The following is a 23,668-nucleotide window of genomic DNA, read 5'->3' on the forward strand; positions in this document are numbered from 1 at the left end:
TTTCTATCCAACGCCATGTCCTTGGTGAGGTTCAAAGCATTCATATCCTTTCCTATCATCTCCATCCAAGTCTTCCTAGGCCTACCCCGACCTCTTTTAACTAATATATTTTCCCATTTCTCCAACCTTCTAACTGGTGCATCATTAGGCCTTCGCCGAATATGTCCAAACCACCGTAAATGATTCTCTCGCATCTTATTTTCAATGGGTGCAACACCTACCTTCTTACGTATCTCTTCGTTCTGAATCTTATCTTTTATTGTATTTCCACACATCCATCTAAGCATCCGCATCTCAGCTACACTCATTTTTTGAATATGATGTCTCTTGGCAGCCCAACATTCCGTACCATATAGTAAAGCGGGTCTAATAGTCGTCCTATAAAACTTATTAGTGTAATGAAAGAGCAAAAAATACAAATAGATGCCTCTTATGAGCTTATAAGAACACAATGACCAATTGACCAGTTATGGGTCAATAAAATACTCATACGCATAAGCCACTTATGAGCTTGAATCACAAGTAAAAATAATGCATATTATTGAGAGATTGGGTGCTTGAGAAAGCAATACCCATATAAGGGGAAGCACCCCTATATACACAAACGAAAGCCAATATAGTTTTTGGAATCACCCAACAAGTATATTTGGGCAATGACAATATTGCCCATTACAAAAACAAGAATTTACAAAACAGACAAAAAATAAAGGAAACATAAGATATACAAAAATACTAGTGCCCCTAGTGGGCACAACCAATATAGTGAAAAGATTGAAAAAATCCTATTGGCTATGTCACAAGGATTCGCCCAGTAGGGGGCTGGACCCGTGTAGGCGACGCAACTCAGGTGCGAGTGCGGGTAAGGCACCCGGTGTAGTCAACTGCCCCCAAGGTCATAACTATCCAAAATGGACTCAGTCAACTTTGATCGAGTCCATTTTGGACCCAAAAAAAATATGAAAGGGGCTGGGCGGGGGATTATAGCAAATCTCCCTCCTCCCGACCCTGCCACCTCCCCTTTCTCCTCTCCTGCTCCTCTTCCACGGTGACACTCCCCGACCCCTCCTCATTCGATGGACGATGACAGACTTTCCTGAGCCCTCCTCTCCTCCGGCGACCGGAAGGTATGTATTTCTCCCTCTCTCTCTCCCACTCTTCTTTCTTCTTCTTCTTCTTCTTCTTCTTCTTCTTCTTCTTCTTCTTCTCTCTATCTCCCCCTCTTCTTCCTCCTCCTCTTCTCTTTCTTCTTCTTTTGTTGGTCTAGGTTCGGCTCTATCAAACCCAGCACTGATGGGTTTGGCAATACTGAACCCAGGAATTCGCCTATGTCGAACCCAAGCCTATTGGGTTTGGCTTTGTCGAGCTGAACCCCTAGGTTCAGCAGAGCCAAACCTAGAAGTGTTGGGTTTGACCAAGGTTTTAAAACCCGTGACTCGGAACTCGACTTGTTCTTTATTGACTCGTGACTCGACGGGTCAACTCGGTGACTCGGACCGGGTTTTGTTAACTTTTGATTTTAAAAGAAAAACAATATATAATTTGTCTGAAACCATGTTTTTGAGTAAACATAGTCTCCAAATGTCTGTAAGAATATAAAAACAACTGCAAAGAGATATAGAGGTTTGCTTGAATAATTGAATTTGATATCTATACAAGCACTTTGACTAATTCATGACTTGAATTAGAGGATTTGGTCACCATGAGTTCAGTCTGCTACTACCTAAGGTTCCTAAAATGGCCAATCATATATGCTAGCTTGTTTTAAAAGTTTTAATTCCCTCTCTAACAAATCCATAAATGTAAAACAGGGATATGTGTGCATATTGAAAGTTTACAGAATGCCCAATATCAACATAAATAAGCAATTTTCTCATGTATAAAACTATGCAGGAAATATATTAATGGCACAACTATAAAAAGACTACTAATATTTGAATATGTACAATGCTTGTTCACATAACAAATGGATGATGAAACCTAAATGTGACTTCCCATAGGCACAGTTGACCTGCCATATATAGTGAGAATCATTTCTTTAAAATATTTTGCTAGAATAAGTTGATAACACAGGGTGAACAGTAGTTCGAACAACATGGCGATTTTATTCTATGGATTTAAATGTTTTTTTATCTTTAAATGATTTTTATTTTCTTTTTTATACAAAATCTGGGGGTAACCCTTGTTAAAATATATGTACTTATATATTTCGAAACTGTAATTTGAAACTCAAAAAACAAATTTCAAACATCCCAAAACTCGCCCGAGTCAAGTCGAGTCAAGCCCGAGTTTTGGCAAACCGAGTTTGCCTTGCCGGGTTGACTCGCTGGAGGGGCGAGCCGAGCCGAGTCAGCCGAGTCAACGAGTTGACTCGGCGAGTTTTAAAACGCTGGGTTTGACGGAGCAAAACCACTAGGTTCGGCTCTGCAAAGATGAACCCCTGGGTTGGGCTCTGCTAAGTTGAACCCCTAAGTTCAGCATAGCCAAACCCAACAGGGTTGGGTTCAGTATAGCCAAACCAAGAAGGGTTGGGTTCAACGAAGATGAACCCCTAGATTTGACTCTGCCAAACTCAACCCCACTTATGCATGAATTTCATTTTATTTGGTTCTGCAGAACCACATATGAATTATATTTTAATAAGTTTCTTTTGTTTTAAGGACGAAAATGGCTGATAAAGGGAAAGGACTCGCAAACAAATGGAAATGAATTGTGTCATCACCATCTCACATGTAAGTTCTGTTGGTAGTGTTGTTGATAGTGGTAGTGTTGATTCTCGTTGGTTGCATCATGTGATGATGGGGGGCCACCATGGGCACATGTAGATAAAGATGAAAAAGTTGGAGTGGTGGTGAAAATAAGAGATTTTAATGCAAGCTTTGTGAGAGAGATTATGTTGGGTCTTATACAAGAGTTAAGGCTCATTTATTGAAGATATTGAGACATGTCATTTTAGGATGCAAAAAAGTTGACGAGGCAATGCAGAGACAATAACAATACAAAAAAAATACAAGATGAACATGAGAAGAGGAAGCCAATGAGTGATTCTTATGCAATCAATGTATTTTTTTAAGACAACAAGATGCTAAAAAAATGGATATAGGAGGTAGAGGAATAGGAATGATGCAAGCATCATTCCATACATATAGAAGGGAGGAGATGGATATAAAAGTAAAGAGGTATTTTTATTCTAGTTCAATTGCATTTAATGCAACTAGAAATCCTTATTGAAACGATTTAATTACTTCACTGGCAAATTTTAAGTGGCTATATACCTCCAGGCTCAAAAAAACTACGAAAAACAATTCTTGCAAAAGAGAGAGCAAATGTTAAGGGATTGCTAGAGATTAAGAAATTTTTATGGGAATAAAAGGGAGTGGATGGACAGATATTCAAAGGCATCAACCGATTAATTTCATTGCTTCTCCGCTTAGTGACCCAGTATTCTTGAAAGCAGATGATGCATTTGGGCAATATAAAAATGCAGAGTATTTGAAGGAGTTGTTTATAGAAATAATAAAAAAGTGGGTGATCAGAAAGTATTGCAAATTATCACAGACAATGCTTTAGTTTGTAAATGTGCAGCATTGAGTTTGGAGAGTGAGTATCCTCACATTTTTTGGACTCCTTGTGCAGGAATATGACGACTACCTAATCGAGCCTAACTGAGCTTTTCGAGCTTAATCGAGTTTAGCAACTTGATCAAGCTCAACTCCTTTAGCTAAGTCGAGCCTGGTCTTATGTTCAAGCTCGGCTCATTTATCTTCATGGACAAGCCCGAACTCGAGCTAGCTCGACTCATTGTGCAAACCTTTCTACAAGAAACCCATGGATGGCAAATATTTGAATTTATAATTTAATGCTCAAGTTACACCGACAATGAAGGAATAACAACAAAAAGGTATCCAAATTAAAAAGAACAAAAGATTACAAACCTTGTTGTTTCTAGTAATGCCAAAGGAAGTAGCTTGGAAACGAAGTGTTTCACCTCCTGCCATAGCATCTAATTGCTCCTCTGTCATGTTCTCCGTATACTGGACATTTGCCATTTGCTGGATCAACTCCTACATTGCCATTGGTGCTCAGAATCTAATTTTGCTTTTTCATTATGAAAATGAAAAAGGCATGCCACAATATTATTCAATACTCCAAAAGTACCTGCAATAGGATAAGCTCAATGCCATTGCCCTTTTTTAACTGATTGACAAGATATTGAAAAAGTCCTCTTAGTTCCATTGAGGGATATTTCTTACACCTGAAATTCATAGACAAACTGCACAGTCAGTTGAAAGCAAGATCCACAAAAACCATGGAAAAACATGTATAATGAAGGCGAAAATCAATCTCCTAGCATGAGAAGAATTTCCAAGATGAGAGTTTCATGACAAGAAATGTTGTGAACCCAAACAAAATGGCAGCATTCATTACAGGAATGCTGTTGAGAGAGAGTGAGAGATCCACTCCATCTAAAATGTACTAATAAGAAAAGCTAACATACAGTAGCAAGCTAGACACTAACCAAACCCAATCCACTTGTCAACATTGGATTATAACAAGTTCTGGAGTTTTGAGTCAGGTTATCCTCAATCCTAACACCCTGTCAACAACCAACTTTAAAGCTCCTGGCTCTAGAACGAAACTATATGATAAACATTTATAGATGCCCTTGTAAGTAAATTACTATTACATCCTCCATCCAAACAAGAGGAAGTTGCAAGGATTTAAAATGCACTTGAAACAAGTCAATCAGAAGGTGCTGGCCCTGTTAGGAAAAGAGAATTTGGTGATGTTTCCGAAGCGCATCAACAGGATTCTTTCCTCTAACTATTTTCCATGTAACCCCCAATGGAAGTGCACTAATCAGGCTGCTTGTTGCTATAGATGGCAAGACCAACAGAAAACAATAAATAAATGCATGAACACACAAACACAAGCACATGTTTGTGAACATTAAGGTATAACATACATAGGGAAAAGAGCACGTATGCCTCAAACTCAGATAAGGTCATTTTTCAGATATTAGAAACCAAAGGTAAATCATCAATAAGTGGATATGCTTTCAGGTCATGCACAGAAAACATTAGTCACAAAATGGACAAGGCTGTAAAGTTGATCGTCCTTCTTTAATCACGTGAGACTATCATTCTAGTTTCTTGGCCATATAGTACGTTGAAATCAACACCACCATCAACATAAACAAATATGAACAGCTATATTTCCTTCAATAAATCTGCAGATAGGAACCAAAAGAAAAAATTGAAGTTACGGAAAAAAAATGTCAAAAAAGGAAAAACATACAGGTGACCCCAAAATGATGCCAGTGATTGGAGCCAATCTGACAAATTGAGCCCATCATCTTTTAGCTTCTCACGCCCACCATGTGCCAAGCGTTCAATGACAACATATTCCAACATATCATATTCGAGCTGCACCATACAAAAAATTCCAGGAAGGGTTATGACAAAAAAAAGCACTCAGTATGATGGTTGCAGTGGATTATACAAATTATGGAGATCTTAACAAATCATTAAACGATCACGTACATGATAAAAAAAAAACCCAAGTACATTTAACTTCAAAAACAATCGTACATCTCCAAGAAGGTTGAAAACATGAGAACTTCTCAAATCACATAAAAACATGCATCCACAAACGGTATCAACCAACCACCATAGCAAGAGAAAGAAAAGGTTGCAGAAGAATTTCTTCTCCGCAAAAAGAAAAAAAAGGATGATTGAATACCCAAACATTGAACCACACAAATTGCACCAATTTTCTTGGAAAGAAAAACAAAGAAATGATCGTCTAAATTTTCTCCTACTAAAAAGAGGTCAGTGTGCAATGGAAGCCATAAATGAACTCTTAAGAATGCAAGGTATGCAAACACGATTAAATAAATGACAAACTATACAATGTCAGTAAATTACACACTCTGATATGATCAAGGATCCCTAAGAGTTGTGTTTTTGTACAATACCCTGGTAGCATATGGCCATAAAACTTTTGGTGAGATAAGTTACAACTATGGCTACAGCCATGGAAAAGTCTCTCTCAGCAACACTGTCAAATTAAAAATGCTAAATAAATACCAATTTATACAAATATTCTGTAGTTGTCTTGCACCTGCACCATGCCACACATGCATGAACACAGAAACACGGATAGGCACACACAGCCATGAATGCCCAAATTCAACCATGCATGCACACACATTCTTTCAGAAATTGAAAATGAAAGCCTGATCTCCCTTGTCAGGTTAGAAGGTAGACATATTTTATGTTGCCACCTGTATGGTTGGTATCAATATTTTTCCATGAGTCTTTTCACCATTTTCCTCTTTCACTGACAACCTAAGACATTGAATGCATCAGAACCAAGATGTTTGCTTCAACTTTTACCACTGTTCATGGTCAGAGTATCCAAACTCATAGGGGAAAATGGTAAAAATAACATATAAACTAAAAATAGCAGATTTATAACACTAAAAATTGCATAGGTGCAAAGACTTGAGAATAAATCTAGGAACCCCAAGCTGATATAAAATTAACACCAAAGATATTAGAATTTAGAACAAGGAAACACAAAATTATTCGATGGTGAACCTTCGTCACTATGCTGCCTCAAATTCATCCATAACCTAGCATTAGAAACAGAAACCCAAGAATGACACTAAAAGTAACAAATTATGATACATGTCAACATGCAATCTCTTCGGAAGAAGAATAAGCACAAAACACATTACAAGAACAAGGTAGACAGAATACTTTGATTAAAGGTTCACCTGTGTTAAATACTTGAAAGCATCAACAACAGGTGTGATCATATCCCTGTAGGCCTCAATCTGTAGATGTGAGGTGTTAGTGCAAAATGCAAAACTAATTAACATCAAACACATCAAATCTCACATAATACGGTAAAGAAAATACCTGATGAACAATTGTGCGAAGTACAGTCATTGGATTCGCATGAGCCAACTTGGCAACCATACGACCAAGCTGCTTTAGGTTTTCTTTTGCAAGTCGTTTCAAGATCCTACGAGCGTCCAGCTACATAAAGGAAAAAGAATTGCACACCAAATCACATTCAAAAGAGAGGAAAGACTGAAATGAAGTTTAGGAAAACAAAAAATAATTATGTAGTTTGTGATAGTCAATGTAAAGGTCTAGCTGACAAACCTTTGCAGTTTGTCTTGCAGCAAAAACCATAGGAATCTTCTCATCATCTTTTTCCCACTCTCCATACAAACGATAACGCACCTAGTTAAAAACATCCACACAATTTGTTTGGGTCCTCAATTGCAATATGTAAACAAACATAGATGTGCATGAATGCACACACATGCACAAGAGAGCACGAGTAAAGCCGAGACAGACAGCCAGGCAGACCCAGAGAGACAGAGAGCAGCAACAACAACCTCATAAGGAAGAAGACTCATCAGTTCCCAAATTTCTTGTCCAACCGCAGGATTTGCAGGTATTAACTGCAAAGAAGGAAGGAAGCAAGTTCCTAGAGCCTCCTCAACCCTCAACCGAGCTTCTTTTAGTTGCAAACGAGGATCTCGGCTCTCACCATCACCGAACTCTATAGTCACTCCAGTACCATTATCCTGAAGTTCCAAGACAGACTGAAAGTATCTTCTCAACACCCTGCAAACCTGACATTTAAAGCCAAATATGACGTGTTGCCATGATTCAAGAAAATTACTTTGCAAGGGAAAGGGGATAACAAAGTCTAGTAAATTGAACCATAAGAAATAGTACAAAATAAAAAATTATATATACCTTCTGTAAAAGCACAGTATTCCGGTAAAGATATGGTCCTGTGCAAGCAAGCATCTGAAAGAGTTCTCTTGGGAGATCAACAGAAGACATTTTACACATGGAGAAAGCAGATGCTTCCATTGTATCAGAAACAGAACCAAACGGTTGTCCAAGATTCTGATGCTGTGCTTGACGAACAAGATTGTAAGCAGAAGCTATAACCTTCTCAATGGCTCTATACATAACAAGAGGGAGAGATTTGTTCATTAGGACAATAGAAAATTTACCAAATATAAATAATATCAACACCATATACTAAATCAGCATAACTGTGACATACAACCTTGTCACTAAATTTTCAATTGCAATACCATGAAAATCACGAACAGTATCATCGGTTTTTAAGTTTAAAAGACAACCAATTGAAACAATAAAATCATAAACTCTAAGCTCAAACCTGAATAAACCATCACAAATCTGAGGATGAGCAATAGGATTGATAGGAGCAAGACGATCAAAGAGGATCTTTGCATGATACCTGCAAAGAAGAAGATATTATGACTAATTAACAGTGCAAGTGATTTATAAACCAAGAAGAATGTGCATGATTCTTGAAGAATCAAATAGTACAATTAATCAACAAAGGAAATTATTTATAGCCCATGAAGAATGTATCTGAAGAAGTGAATCATGCAAAAAAGAACCCTTTGATTGACCAACCCGTCACTAATATGCCTTAGTCAATATTTGGTAATGGATAAAGTCCATTTATGAAATCGAGAATTGAATCATGATGCTTATGCAGAATAAAGGATCCACACATGGAAGAAGTGAGGAAAGGGTATTTCTAAGTATCAGTGAAGAATGCAGTTTCTCATTTTCATGGAGTACAGATTCCACAAATCAAAGCAATAGGATAGTGACTTCCGATTAAAGCTTTGAAATCGTGTGTTTGCTTCACGACTTTTAAGAATTATACCCTCACATTTGTGTGAGTGATTCTCACAAGCCTCATTTTTTTCGTTGTTTGCAAAAGTGAGAAAATGGGCCTGTTAGAGAAAGAAGCAAATATGATTCATTCCCTTATGAAAATGTGCGACTGTTAGAGAGATACTTTCAATTTACCTGAGTATGTCCCCTTAGATACTGTTCCTAATGGACCCATTTGGGACTCTGTCTATGTGACATAAAAGTGTGAGGAAGAGCTCGTGACTCCGATTCATTTGGCTGATTGTAGAATTATACAGAATACAAGATTTAATAAGAAAACAAGGAAAGTCTTAAAAATTCAGCCTACTGTTACATAACTCAGGATTGATCCAAGCTACAAGGTTACAGACTGCCACAAGAATAAATTAATGTATTTTATTGTTTACCAAATGTTCCTAAGAATGCCATTCCACCTAATACATTGATTCCTTGAGGTGTCTGATACAAAAGGAGTCTCACTTGCACCCCACTGTAGACTGAAAGTGCAGAATCCTGGTCACTAGCATTATCTTTTATATCCTAACCACACTTAGCAATCGTTTAAAAATGATAATCCGACAAGCCTCTGACATAGTTCATGAAGAGACTATTCAATTCGTCAAACTCAAAAACAAAATCCCTACCATCATCACTGCATTGTGTAACCATGATCAAAACCAATGATAATATAGTGGATCATCAGATTTGATACCATATGGTTAAGTCACAGTACAAGATTGGAACTTTCACCCACAGTCACCTATATCGTTCAAGGTAATTTCTCGGCGAGGGTTTTTCTCTGAGATACTTTCAAAAGGTGGAAAATCTCAGAAGCTTAAAAAATTGAAAAAATATGAATAATAGTAAGAAAGAATAGGTTTTCTATTATTTTTATTAAAAAATATAAAGAAACAAGTTTTAAAAGTTTTAAAAATTCAAAAGAAACAAAAGAATAGAAAAACTAAAATTAAGATATACAAAAATAATATTTTAAAAAATTGCAAAATTTTCATGATATTTTTATTTTAGTGATATTTTGAAAATATCACAAGATTTTCCAGATATTATTGGCTACCTTAAAATATTAGAATTTTTCATGATATTTTCAAAATATCAACGATATTGGTGACAATGTTTTCACCACAAATGCAATACCATGGTATGAGTTATAGAGAAAAAAGATGCATTGTATCATGTGAGGGTGAGATTTCTAAAAAACTATAACCTCTCATCATCTTGCATGCAGTTTGTGTGGTTTTGCCTAATGATTTGAAACAAAAATAACTACCTGGCCAGTAATGGCTAGCACCTAATGATCCCAATCACTAGAATAATCTTTAGCAAAATTCCATCCTCAAGGATGATACTAACAGGTGCGTTTCTTTCATGGTATCAGAGCGGGTCGAAGTCTGACGACCAGGTCCAGTTCCTCCTCCCTCTCCTCTTCTTCTTCAAGTTCCACATTCCTCACTTCTTCTTCTCTGATTTTCTGATCGTACCTAATCGTGCCCTTTTCCCTTGATCCTGTGAGAGTTAACACAAACAAAAGGGTTTGTGCCCGACCTTATTTCCCCTCTTTTCTTCTTATTTCCCCAAACAAGTTTCTTTCTGTCGTTACCAGCCACGTTAATCTTATTACCTAATTTGTTCAGATCTGATCATTCCAAACAAGCCACGCTAACGTCTGATTTGATCATTCAGATAAGATCTTAACGTCTGAAACGCTAGATTGATTTTGATTGTGTAAAAATCAGAGGCTATTCCTTCCTTGCATATTTCCTCCTGCTCTCGTTCTATATTTGATTTCTGTTTCAAATCAGAGGTTGTTCCTTCCTTGCATATATCGTTCATTCACGATATTTTTTTTTAGTCAAAGCATATAACCCAAAGCACAAGATGTTGTTTTATTCTTTTTCTGGACCATATTTGTAATTGTTCCTGATCTCGATTTCTGCAAAGCATTTCTGAAGAAATATATCAAGACTGTCTGCAAAAAAAAGGGGGGGGTCAAGTCTGGGTCATTGCATTGCTGAGCAATTTTTCTTAAATTCTTTTTATTCAACTCGTGTTCTCTTATTCTCCTTCTTAGTCAACTCATCTCGTCTTCATGGATTCCCAATCACTTCCGTCCAGTTTTCTTGGCCAACTCATATCTGAGAAATTGAATAATTCTAACTACTTGACCTGGAAAAGGCAAATTTTGCATTTTATTCGTAGTTTGGACCTCTCTGGCCACCTCGATAGAATGATTCATGCACCATCTGAGTTCATTCTGCAGGAAGAGCGATATGATAAAGGGGAAGTTTCTAACAAACTAGTTCGCAATCCAGAGTTTACAACATGAAAAAGAAAAGATCAGGTTGTCGTGGCTTACAATACCTCTACTCTTTCTCAAGAGGTATTAGTGGCCATTCCAGATGAATGTTCGACTAGAGAACTATGGCAAATACTAGCACAGACCTATTCACAGATTTCAGAGGCTAGGATTCTTCGTTTAAAAATAGAGTTTCAGCTCCTAAAGAAAGACAATTTATCAGTTACAGAATACATAAACAAAGTCAAGAGCATCACAGATCAATTAGCGATGGTGGGTTGTGTAATTCCCGACAAAGAAAAAGTTCAACAAGCGTTGAATGGTCTTGGACCTGACTATCACATGTTGGTCACCTCTCTTCTATGCCTTCCTTCATTGCCTAACTTTGATGATATGCGGGCGAAACTACTACAATATGAAGTTACCATTAGAGGTGAGGAGCTGATTCAAAATAGCAATCATGAGGTTCTCGTCACAGGCATGGTGGCAGGACGAGGACGTGGAGGCTTCCGCAGTGGACGGGGACAGGGAAGAGGTAATCAAGGAGGTCGTCGATTACTTCCCACGCCTAACATGTCACCCAACTCACTTCCAGTAAACCAGTCTTGTAGACATATACCAACGTGTTTTCAGTGTAATAAAAGGGGGCACATTAAGGCAAATTGCTGGCATAATCCGCAAAACAAAGGTAGATTTAATGGTATTGGGGCTTCCACTAGAGGAAAAGCCAGGGATGAAAAAGAGAATGTGAAGAATCTATTGATTTCTGCTCTTTCTGAGTTAAGTTTTAAGCAGACTGAGCAGGGAACTTGGTACATTGACTCTGGGGTTGCTGCATATGTGACGAGTGATGCTGGCAAGATTTCTCAACTCATTCCTTATCATGGTAAATTCAGTATTAAAACTAGAGATGGTGCCCTCCATCCTATCTCTCATATTGGAAACGTTTCTCTTTCACTCTCAAACTCTTCACTTCTTTTATCAAATGTTTATCACTCACCCAGTATTGTTAAAAATATTGTTTTTGTTTCTAAACTTGTTGATGATACTAATTCTTCTGTCGAATTCACTCCTTTTGTTTGTGTCAAGGATCTTCTCACGAAGAAGACGCACGGTGCAGGAAAACGACAGGGAAATATATATGTCCTCAAGGAGTCTCATACTGCTCATGTCGCTCCAATAAAGTCACAGACAGTTCAGCCTTAGTCATTCAAAAATTGATTTAGTTTGTCTCAGTGTAATAAGTCAGACATTTGGTATCGTCGTTTGGGTCATTGTAATAGTTCATTCATTGAAAGACTTGTGTGTAGTGGACTTGTTCCACAATCTAGTTTGAATAATGAGTCTGATATTTCTCTTTGTCCCCGCTATCATTTATGTAAGAGTCATGTTCTTCCATTTCACTCAATAAATCAAAGAGCCTTTTGAAATTGTCTATTCTGATGTTTGGGGACCTGCCCCCACAATCTTCTTTGTCAGGTAGCCGCTATTATGTCACTTTTATTGATAGTTATTCCAGGTATACTTGGATCTATTTTATGAAACACAAATCTGAAGTGTTCAAGTTTTTTTGTGCATTTCGTGCCTTTTTCAATGTGATGGTGGGGGAGAGTATCTATCAAAGGAATTTACTGAATTTCTCCAAGATAATGAAATAAGTCGTCAAATATCTTATCCACACACACCACAACAAAATGGTGTGGCAAAAAGAAAATACCGGCATATTGTAGAAAGTGCCTTGAGCATGATACATGGTACTCATGTCCCTTTAAGCTTATGGACTGAAACTTTTCATTTTGCTGTGTACGTCATAAATCGACTGCCCATGGAATTGCTTGCGAACCAATCTCCTTATTTTACACTCTTTGGGACTTACCCTGATTATAATGAATTACGAGTGTTTGGTTGTGTATGTTATGTTCATATTGACGGTTCTCAATGTGACAAGTTCCAGAATAAGGCAAGCAAGTATAAGTTTATTGGTTATGTTGATCAGTACAGAGGTTATCGTTGTTGCGATCCTACTGTCCATCGAATTAGAGTCTCACGGAATGTTGTGTTTGATGAGACTCATACCGAGAGCTCAGGAAGGATAGAAGAACACAACGTAGATGATAATGGTTATCAGTCGTGGCTTGTTGCTGAGGTATTCGATCAAATGGCCACCCTCGATACTTCCTCATGCCATTCTATATCGTCTGAACAGAGTAAAACAGATGTATGTTTACAAAGGGAATAACAACAAATACCCAAGACACTATGCCTACCGTTTCAGATATTGCCAAGTTCCAAAGAGTTGTCTATGTACGGCGGAATAAAGATAATGCTCAGCGAACTGAAGTGCAGCCTAGAAGACCTGAAAGGATTCGTCATCCTATTGAAAGATACGTTAGTTATAACAACTTCTCTACGGAGTTCCAGTTGCTCCTCTCCCAGATTGAAAAACAGGATGAACTTATTACCTTTGCACAAGCGTCTATGTCACTTAAATGGGTTGAAGACATGAATGAGGAAATGAAATACTTACATGAGTGTGGAACTTAGAAGATTGTTCCTAGACCATCAGACAAAAACGTTGTAGGGTCTATAAAATAAAGTACAAACTTGATGGATCCATTGAGCGCTACAAGGCAAGGTTGGTGGCAAAAGGTTTCACCCAAGAATATGGGCAAGATTATGATGAGACTTTTAGTCATGTGGTCAAGATGGGAACTATTCGATTAATTTTGTCTTTGTCAGTTCAGTATGGACTCAGTCATCTTGATGTCAAAATGCATTCTTATATGGTAGCCTGAAAGAAGAGGTGTACATGGAATAACCCTCTCCCTCTGGTTATGCAGAATACAGCCCCAGCACACATGTTTGCAAACTACGAAGAGCCATTTATGGGTTAAAGCAGGCTTCTCGTTCTTGGTTTGATAGTTTTTCCCTTGAAGTTCAGCGACATGGTTCCATTCGTTCCCGCCTCGATCATTCATTGTTTATCTTCTGTGATCGTCAGGTACGTACCTTGATTCTTATATATGTGGATGACATTATTATTACTGAAAATTCAGATGAACACATAGAAGCCACCAAGGACTAAATGAGTCGGCAGTTTAAAATGAAAGATTTGGGAGTCTTGAGTTATTTCTTGGGAGTTGAAGTGGATAGACAGAATGAATCCCTTTCATTAACTCAACACAAATACACCTTGGATCTATCGAAACAGATTGTAAACCACTATCCACTCCTAGTGTATTAAATCACAAGCTCAGTTCTCAAGATGGGAAACCATATAAAGACTCCAGGCAGTATCGTAGTCTCGTTGGTATGCTTCAATACCTCACATTCACCATACCAGACATTGTGTACGCCGTGAACCAAGTGCCACAATTCATGCATGACCCACAAACAGAGCATATGAATGCAGTTAAGAGAATTCTTCGATATTTAAAAGGAACTCTTGGAGATGGTCTAGTTTATAATCGGCCCAAGTTCAAAGGGGAGCGACATCGAGTGGATGTTTACACAAATGCCGATTGGGCTGGAGATCCAGATGACAGGCGATCAATTTCTGGATATTGTGTTTTTCTTGACGGAAACTTGATAGCATGGAGTAGCAGGAAACAGTGTGCGGTTGCACAATCCGGCACAGAAGCTGAGTACCGGTCTATGGCGGCTGCTATAGCAGAAGTTACATGGCTGAGACATCTTTTGACTGAGATCGGAGAATCTATTATGCCTACTAATCTCTTTTGTGATAAGTAGAGTGCCATACAAATTGCCCTCAACCCCATTCATCACAGTCGTACCAAACATATAGAAATTGATCAACACTAAGTTCGGCAAAAGATCGAAGATAGAGAAGTTGAACCAGCCTATGTTCCCACAGTTGATCAAGTGGCAGATTTGTTTACTAAGGGACTTACTAGCGTCTATTTTTGGTTATTAAAAGGCAAGTTGTCCATGGTACAAAACCATGCACAACTTGAGGGAGACTATTAAGATTGGACTGCACACGCATATACGGGTCCAGATCTGGACCCATATCTCTATCTTTATAATATCGGGTCTGGACTGAAGAGTCTGAGACCCGACCCGATCTGGTGGTTATAAGTCCACGTAAAGAAATAGGGCACGACATAATTGGAGGCTGAAAAAAAAAACTGCGGCAGTTGTTCTCCCTCCTCTCCCTTCCAACAACTCAGAAGAGCCGGATACTAACAGGTGTGTTTCTTTCAAAGGATGGATTAAATTACAAGCTATGTTGCAGAGTTCAGACCCCGACATTAATGGAGGATCAAATGATAATTACAGAACCTATCAAGTAGCAACCCACCAGCTTCTGCATTTGACCAATGCCAAATTCATCTCCTTTGATTTCATATGGGTGGGGCTGATTCTAAGATAATCAATAATTACAAAAAGAATGATAACAAATTTCGTCATTACAACACATACAGCAATGTAATAGGGACACGTCTGGGGCCCCACCATACTCATGTTGACACATCGGGATACAAGAATGGGTATCTGACATGCCATGGTATGGCACGGGCTGATTCTGATGCAGAGGCAACAATGAAACCTGTCATTTTCTTCCATTTTTTTAAGAGAGAGAGAGAGAGGTATGGGGGAGGAAGAAAGAAGAAGAATCAAGAAAGGAGGAGGCAGTGGAGAGAGAGGGAAGAGGGGGAGTAACAGCATACATTCAAGACTCCTCTTTCTTCTTCTCCTCCTCCTTTGAGAGAGAGAGAGAGAGTACAAAACACAAAAAAAAAACTTTTATCTTCATTTAAGAAAGAAAGAGACAAAGGGGGTATTACCACACTTTTCCTTTTCTTTTAAGAAAAAGAGGAACATGGGGGGTTTCATAACCCTCCTCCTTTCTCTTCCCTTAGTAAAAGAGAGAGAGAGAGAGGGTTGCTGGGAGGGGAGAAAGAGTGAAAACACCCCAACCATCTTATCAATATGGATCCTAACTGGACCCACATGCACACGCATATCCTACATGCATCTTGAGCAGTAGCACAGTTACCATGTAAAATAAGCAGAAAACATTCTCATTATGGTTAATTAACTAGGGTTATATGTACAAGAAAAAAAGAACTAAAGAATGATAATGTCCTCTCACAATATATTACATGCACAAAAGTCATAATTACCAATGCCAAAGCTGAGAAGAATTATTCAATCCACAAAATCTTACCAGTCATCCACAGAAAGGAACCCATTAAGTAAACCCAAGCATTGGTTTTTCACAAGCTCAGAAGAACGCTCTGCAACAGCTTCGCTTTCCATATCAAGGGCTGCAAAAAGATCTATCGACACATCCCCCTGTTTATCATCATCCATCAGGTCCTTTCCAGTAGCAGCAAGATTTATTTTTCCAATTTTGTTTGCCTACAAAATTAAGAAAAACATAACAGGTTTACAAATAAAATAATGAAAAAAAAGAACCCTTATGGAAGTACTTGCAAAGGATAGATGCATTAAAGATTACTGAACTAGAAATATATTGAAAAGATTATGTTCCATAATGAGCAAGAGTATCTAAATCCACAACGTTCCCACCATAGCCACCCACCAACTCATCACCTATATTATTGAATTAGTGCCCAATAAAATAAAAATTTGTTTTGCATTTCAAAGGAAGAGAAGGAAACAGGATTGAATGCAACAGTTCAGCTCCTATAGACGCATTTGGAAGAGGAATCTTGACAGCAAATTCAATAGGGAGCTATCTACTAGCTTGATTATCGACAAAAAAAGATGAGGCATGAGGGGTAGTTGGGAAGGAGGAATTCTCAAACATAAACTTAAGTGCAAGAGTTGGTATTTAATAAGTTATACATCTGAAAAATACCTTCCCCATTTTGCTTCTTCCTTTTCGACCTATGTCACACGGATTCGGCTAGCAGGGTGCCGCACCCGCGTCGACGCGACTCGATGCGGGTGCGGGTGCGGCACCGGGTGCGGTCAACCCGATCCTGGGTGCGTTGACCGCACCAAGGATCATTTAGGTCCATTTTTTTTGGATTTTTTTTTTAAATTTGCCCTATGAAATGGGCTGCGGTATTTTTTTTAAAAAAATTCTGCTGACAGTTGTTGCTGCTCCTGCCTTTTCAATCCTGATCCTTCTTTTTCGTAAAGGATTTTCTCTCTCCATAATAAATGATAATGATGGTGGTAGCCTTGCTGATCCTTCTTTTTCGTAAAGGATTTTCTCTCTCCATAATAAATGATAATGATGGTGGTAGCCTTGTTGATACTTCTTTTTCGTAAAGGATTTTCTCTCTCCATAATAAATGATAATGATGGTGGTAGCCTTGCTGGCTATTAGTATTCACTGTTCTCCTGACGAGATGGGTGCGCTATCGTGCAGCTGTATATAAAATGAAATTTGAAAAAAACTGCGTCGGGGGAACCCCCGGAACCCCTTATATATATATATATATATATATATATATATATATATATATATATATATATATATATATATTACATTTTTTTCCCTGCCGCACCCCCGCACCCGGGTTTTTTGGAAGTGCCGAATCCCCGCACCCGCACCCATGTGACATAGTTTTCGACAAAGAAACAAGTAAAGAAGTTTCAGAAGAACCTGTACCTCATCAAACCGCTTTGCTGAAAATGCCTCGAAAAGCTCAAATGCCTCCTGATCTTTGGGCAATAAATGAGCATATCTGCAAAAGATAAAAAATTTCCTCTTCAGACAAAATACAGAGTGTTTTTCATTGGGAAGTTGTAAACTAGAAACAACAGGAATAAACTCATCCACAGGCCAGAACATTACAAAGACATTATAAATCAAAATGCATGCTTTCCGTTACAGGAACCTCATAGTAATCTAACAAATAGAACAGAATATGAAAACTAACCATATATATACTAAAAGTAAAAAGAGACAACCAGCTATTACAGTCTTTTCATATCAAAAGCCCAAAAATCAAGGACCAAACATTGAGAAAGCAAAGCAGAGTACATAATTCAAAAATTCCAGAATGTTCACTTGTACATGGTCATTGCATAAAACATACAAAAGGACAAGGAGGACAGATGATACATATTCCTCAGCATATTAGGTGTAAAATCCAATAATGGTTGTTGTTATACACAATACAGATTACAGGTCATGTAGTAATTTAAACAAATTCCAGATTGGCACAAGTTAGTAGCTATGCATGACCAGGTACTTTGATTCACAGGATGCACTTCAGTTACTTCAAAAACATTCTAAACTGTTCCTTGACAAGGGGAAAATGGAGTGTGATTCTCTTGAGAAAATCTCAAGAACTTCTTGGAAATAAAAAAAAGGTCAACTCTTTGTAGCATGCAGGCCCTTCATTTCTTAAGAAACCCAATTAAGAATGTGTTTTTCATACATCCAAAAATCATCACCAACCTTAATAGTAATCCTGAAGTGAATCCCCAAGAAATCCTTCTCAAGCTGCTTGTGATCTTCATGTTTGAATCTCAGAATCTTTCTTGATACCAACCTCGCAACTCATTCATTCACCTCCAATCATTAAACCCTTCAAACTACTTTCTATTATTTGTCAGAGTTATTATGACAGGTACGGATATTTCTTTATTGTAAGCAATGACAAGAGAGGCGTTATCATGAGACATATCAATTTGAACATTGAACTCGAAGATGAAAATATAAGGTTTTTGGTAATGAGATTGCTCATTGTCCTCATGGCCATCTTCTTGGATGAAGTTCTCATTGAACCATATAATATTTCTGGTAGTAAAATGGTTAACACACCTAAGCAAGTAAATATGAAAATGAAATTTTTGTATGATGAGCCACTTTTGGATCTCTTACAATACCATAAGCTTCTCCTTCCCACTGTTGACCAAGTACATGCAGTTCATCCAACTCCCCTTTTTCAAAACGCTACAGTACAGCACATAAGGTGGCAATTTATTAGATTGTGAAATGTCTTCAGCATGCTCTCTCAATTATTTCTAAATTCAACATAAATGTATGCAAACAGAGGCAGTGGTTTTACTTATCTATATTAACTACTAAACTATGCTTTTTCTGGGTCTCCCATTGCATAATGTCAGAAGAAGCATCAGCTTGTCATATTGCCCCAAGTGTAGCACAACGTATTATCAATGAGACTGTTGAATCCAACATCATTTATCTCATTTAGTGTCATGCTTACATCCTGGATGTCTTTGAGATAATAAAAGCACCATCTACATTGCTAGCATCAACATATTGCACAAGTAATATGACCATATTGAGATGAATCACCAATTTTGATTGTCCTACTATTTTGCCATAAATATCCACATATCCACGCATGTTCACTTCTTCATAGAGGCTCCTCTTTGCTATTTCTAGTAGTATAGTCACTTGTACCACCACTGCTCATTGTGGCAGTAATCCATTCTTTATTTTTGCAGGTTTTTTAATTCCTTCTATGAATTGCAAATCTTGGATTATGCCTATAGCTTACTAATTTAATTTCTAATTATACAGTTGGTGAGCATCCACCATCCATCAAAACAAGATTGCTGAACAGGTCAAGTTAGGCCTGCTCTAGCTGATAACCTCACACAACACAATCCCCAAGCATATAATATTGTCAAGCACAGCTTGTGCATCAAGACTCTTAACACAATTCTTTTCAACAGATGGCATTTGACGCTCAACATATCCACCGCATAGCTAGGTCTGTAAAGGACTCCTGATATGGATGTGCCCTGATCTCAATTTTTTTTAATCCAGAACCATATCCAATAAGAATGAGCAAATGAAGATGGACTGATGCAGGAGGGCACGATGTTTTCACGAGACAGATGCCGACGCTGCTGCTCTTTGACACACCAACAGAAAACAAAGATCACGTAATAGGCCTGACGCTGATCTTTTGGTGCACGATCAGTCGTGCAGCAGCAAATAAATCAAATGAAATGCTGAGCAAGGATTGGATCAATAGATCCGGCCAACAGTTTATTCAATGGACTGATACAGATTACAATGAACAAAGGTAAATAACAAACAAACTAATAACTAATGGTTGGATGCAAGAAACAAACGAAATAACGTGAAGGAAAAGAAACGCTGCTATGAACCAACAGAAGGAAAGAGGCAGGCTGTGGTAAATTCAATATGCTATGCCCCGCACGCAACCCTAGGATGGCTATTTAAAGGCTTCAGCTGGATCCGGGTCTCGGGTCCGGTCCCGAGACAACTTCTGAGTGGCTGCTGGATCTGGGGCGTCCCGGCCTGTACTATCTGTGCTTGTCTGGAGTAGGTACGCAGAGGGACCTCTTCTCCGCGTCTCGGTACGGGATTCTGGATCGGATCCACTACTTGGGTCTGATCCCCAATCCCATGGTGCAAATCCGGTCCACTGCCTGGGTCAGGCTGTATAGATCCGGGTCCATCCTGCTCTGCATCATTCTCCCCTGGTTGGGAAGAAGTCGACTCTGACGACTTGTTGTCTCCACAGTAAGCATATAGATCAGACACATTGAATATAGGTGAAATGTGTCAATCTTCGGGTAGTTCATGGAGGTAGGCATTAGGACACAACCGCTTAAGAATCTTAAAAGGACCATACTTCTTAAGACTCAACTTGCCATAGGTACCTACTGGAAAACGCTCAGAACGCAAGTAAACCCATACTAACTGACCGACTTGAAACTGGACATCACGACGACCTTAATCAACAAAAGCTTTGTAGGCTTCGTAGCTTTCAACAAGTTTGGCTCGGACCTATCTGTAGATATCACGCATGTACTCGATGGCATCAAATGCATCTGGGGCTGGGTCTGGGATACTAGACACAGGTGCTAGGTCTACTACATGGGTGGGTGACCGACCATAAACCACTTGGAAAGGAGATTTGCCTGTAAACCGGTTGATGGAGCTGTTATATGCGAACTCGGCTTGGGGCAACACTAGGTCCCATGTTTTGACATTCTTCCCCACTAGACTCCGTAACAGGTTCCCTAGGGTGCGGTTGACAACTTCGGCTTGGCCATCTGTTTGAGGGTGGTAAGCACTACTGAACTGAAGCTTGGTCTTCAACAAAGCCCATAATGATTTCGAAAAATGACTCGTAAAACGTGTGTCACGATCTGAAGTGATCGTGTGAGGTAAACCATGAAAGCGGGCCACGTCCTTGAAGTAATAGGAAGCTACTAATGAGGCGTCGGTGGTTCGCTAATACAGGACAAAAATAGCCATTTTGGAGAACCGGTTAACAACGACTAAAATTGAATCAAAACGACATTGGGTTTTGGGAAGACCCATAATAAAATCCATGGACACATGCTCCCAGAGACGCTCAGGGATGGCTAACGAAGTACACAGACCACTATTCTGACGATGACCCTTTGACATTTGACACACTCGACAACTTTGAATAAACTTGACAACATCTTTGCACATTTTGGGCCAAAAGTAGCGTTCATCTAACAGAGTGAACGTCTTATCATGTCCAAAATGCCCAGCTAGTCTCCCTTCATGTAACTCGAAAATCAACTGAAGTCTAAGAGAGAAATCAGACGCACATAACTTGTTACCGCAAAAGAGGTAACCATTATGTATACTAAATCGTTGGTCGACTGTGTGATCATAGGAGAAGCACCCTTCCCGGACTTGCTGAAAATCAGGGTTCGTCGGATACAACTTCTTGCATTGTTCGAACCCAATGAACCCAATGACCTGCACTAACATAGTCATCAGAAGGTTGTTCTTCCTGCTAAGAGCGTCAACTACCTTGTTCAGAGTACCAGATTGATGGCGAATCGTGAAGGTGTACTCTTGCAAGAAACTGACCCGCTTGGCATGACGAGCACTAAACTTCTTTTGACTATTAACATACTTCAATGCCTCATGATCTGTGTACAAGACAAACTCCTTATAAATAAGATAATGCCTTCCATAACGAAGGGCTTGTACCACGGTATAAAACTCAACGTCATAAGTGGAATATTTGCACCTGGCCTGAGTCAACTTCTCACTAAAGAAAGCAACGGGTCTGCGGTTCTGACTCAAGACTGTGTCAATCCCTACTTTAGAGGCATCACACTCAACCTCAAAGACTGCATTAAAATCGGGAAGGGCTAAGACAGGAGCACTAGTCATTTTCTCTTTGATAATCGTAAAGGCCTTTCCCGCAGCAGGCGTCCAATAGAAACTAGTACCCTTTAGGCACTCTGTGATAGGGGTCATGAGGATGCTGAAGTTTCTCACAAAACGTCGATAAAAAGTAGTTAATCCGTGGAAACTATGGATCTCTCCTATAGTCTTTGGAGTAAGCCAATCTACGATCGCACGAATTTTCGCGGGATCTGCCTTAACTCCATCGGATGACACAATAAAACCTCAGAATACGACACTAGACGTCATAAACTCACACTTTTTGGCATTGACATACAATTTTTCTTTCCTTAAAATCTCTAAGACCTGACGCAGGTGACTCAAATGATCAGACAAAGATGAGCTATAAATCAAAATATCATCAAAATATACAACGACAAACTTCCCTATATAAGGACGCAACACTTAGGTCATCATATTCATGAAAGTACTTGGGGCATTAGATAACCCAAATGGAATGACTAACCACTCATACAACCCAGTCTTAAATGTCATCTTCCACTCATCCCTCTCCCGGATACGAATCTGGTGATACCCACTTTTTAAATCGATTTTGGAGAAAATGGCAGCACCAGCCAACATGTCAAACATATCATCCAAACAAGGGATGGAAAAACGGTATTTGACAGTGATGCGATTGATAGCTCGACTATCTACACACATGTGCATGGACTCATCTTTCTTAGGGGTGAGTAGGGCAGGTATTGCGCAAGGGCTCACACTCTCACGAATAAAACCCTTTTGCGGTAACTCTTGAACCTGTCTCAACAACTCGGCATGCTCGGATGGATTCATGCGATACGCAGGGAGGTTAGGGAGACTCGACCCTGGAACAAAATCAATAGCATGCTGCACAACTCGCGTGGAAGGAAGGCCATCTGAGAAGTCATCTGGCATAATGTCGCGAAACTCCTCAATAAGGGGCGTGATGTCCGCTGGTAGGGGTGGCAATCGGGTCGGGTTGGCGGGTCGTGTCGGTGGGTTGGCGGGGCAGCATACCTCAACACGAACCCGACCCGTTTATTAAACGGGTCAGCTGTGGCAAACACGAACCTGACCCATTTATTAAATGGGTAACCCGACACGACCCGGTTAACCCGTTTAATAACCGGGTTAGGTCAGGTAAACGGGTTGGCGGGTTAGCGAGCGGGTTGGCGGGTTGGGTCGGGTAAACGAGTTGGCAGGCGGGTTCGCAGGTCGGGTTCGGGTAAACAGGTTGACCCGCCTGCCTAACCCGTTTATTAAACGGGTCAGCCGGGTTGGTGGGGTTGGCATACCCCTAACACGAACCCGACCCGTTTAATAAACGGGTTAGGCGGGTCGACCCGTTTATGACACGAATCCGTTTAAGCCAAACCCAAACCCGCCTAAGAAGCGGGTCGGCGGGTCGTGTCAGGTTTTGTCACCCCTATCCACGGGAACAGGCAAGGACGTACTCGTCGACGACTTAGCCACCAGGGCATAACAATAACCATCCTCCCGACAATGGCTCAAGAA

At 39.3% G+C, this 23,668-nt stretch overlaps 1 protein-coding gene across 2 annotated transcripts in view; it reads right to left on the bottom strand.

The window, feature by feature from the left end:
• THO2 overlaps positions 1-23,668 on the bottom strand; it is a 52,700-nt gene that overhangs the window by 12,994 nt on the left and 16,038 nt on the right. The window contains exons 11-21 of one of the 2 annotated variants that reach the window (XM_089993174.1): positions 17,651-17,726; positions 16,232-16,425; positions 8,215-8,295; positions 7,779-7,992; positions 7,412-7,651; positions 7,173-7,253; positions 6,924-7,043; positions 6,779-6,838; positions 5,296-5,423; positions 4,156-4,252; positions 3,933-4,061 (exon numbers count right to left, since the gene is read on the bottom strand). In XM_089993174.1, the coding sequence (XP_089849300.1) occupies positions 3,933-4,061; positions 4,156-4,252; positions 5,296-5,423; positions 6,779-6,838; positions 6,924-7,043; positions 7,173-7,253; positions 7,412-7,651; positions 7,779-7,992; positions 8,215-8,295; positions 16,232-16,425; positions 17,651-17,726 (1,420 nt within the window). The remainder of the gene's footprint in view (positions 1-3,932; positions 4,062-4,155; positions 4,253-5,295; positions 5,424-6,778; positions 6,839-6,923; positions 7,044-7,172; positions 7,254-7,411; positions 7,652-7,778; positions 7,993-8,214; positions 8,296-16,231; positions 16,426-17,650; positions 17,727-23,668) is intronic. The other variant, XM_089993176.1, reaches the window with a different exon arrangement.

The sequence above is a fragment of the Nuphar pumila genome, chromosome 17 (assembly GCF_984573655.1).
Source record: "Nuphar pumila chromosome 17, dmNupPumi1.hap1.1, whole genome shotgun sequence".
In the NCBI taxonomy this organism is placed as follows: Eukaryota; Viridiplantae; Streptophyta; class Magnoliopsida; order Nymphaeales; family Nymphaeaceae; genus Nuphar; species Nuphar pumila.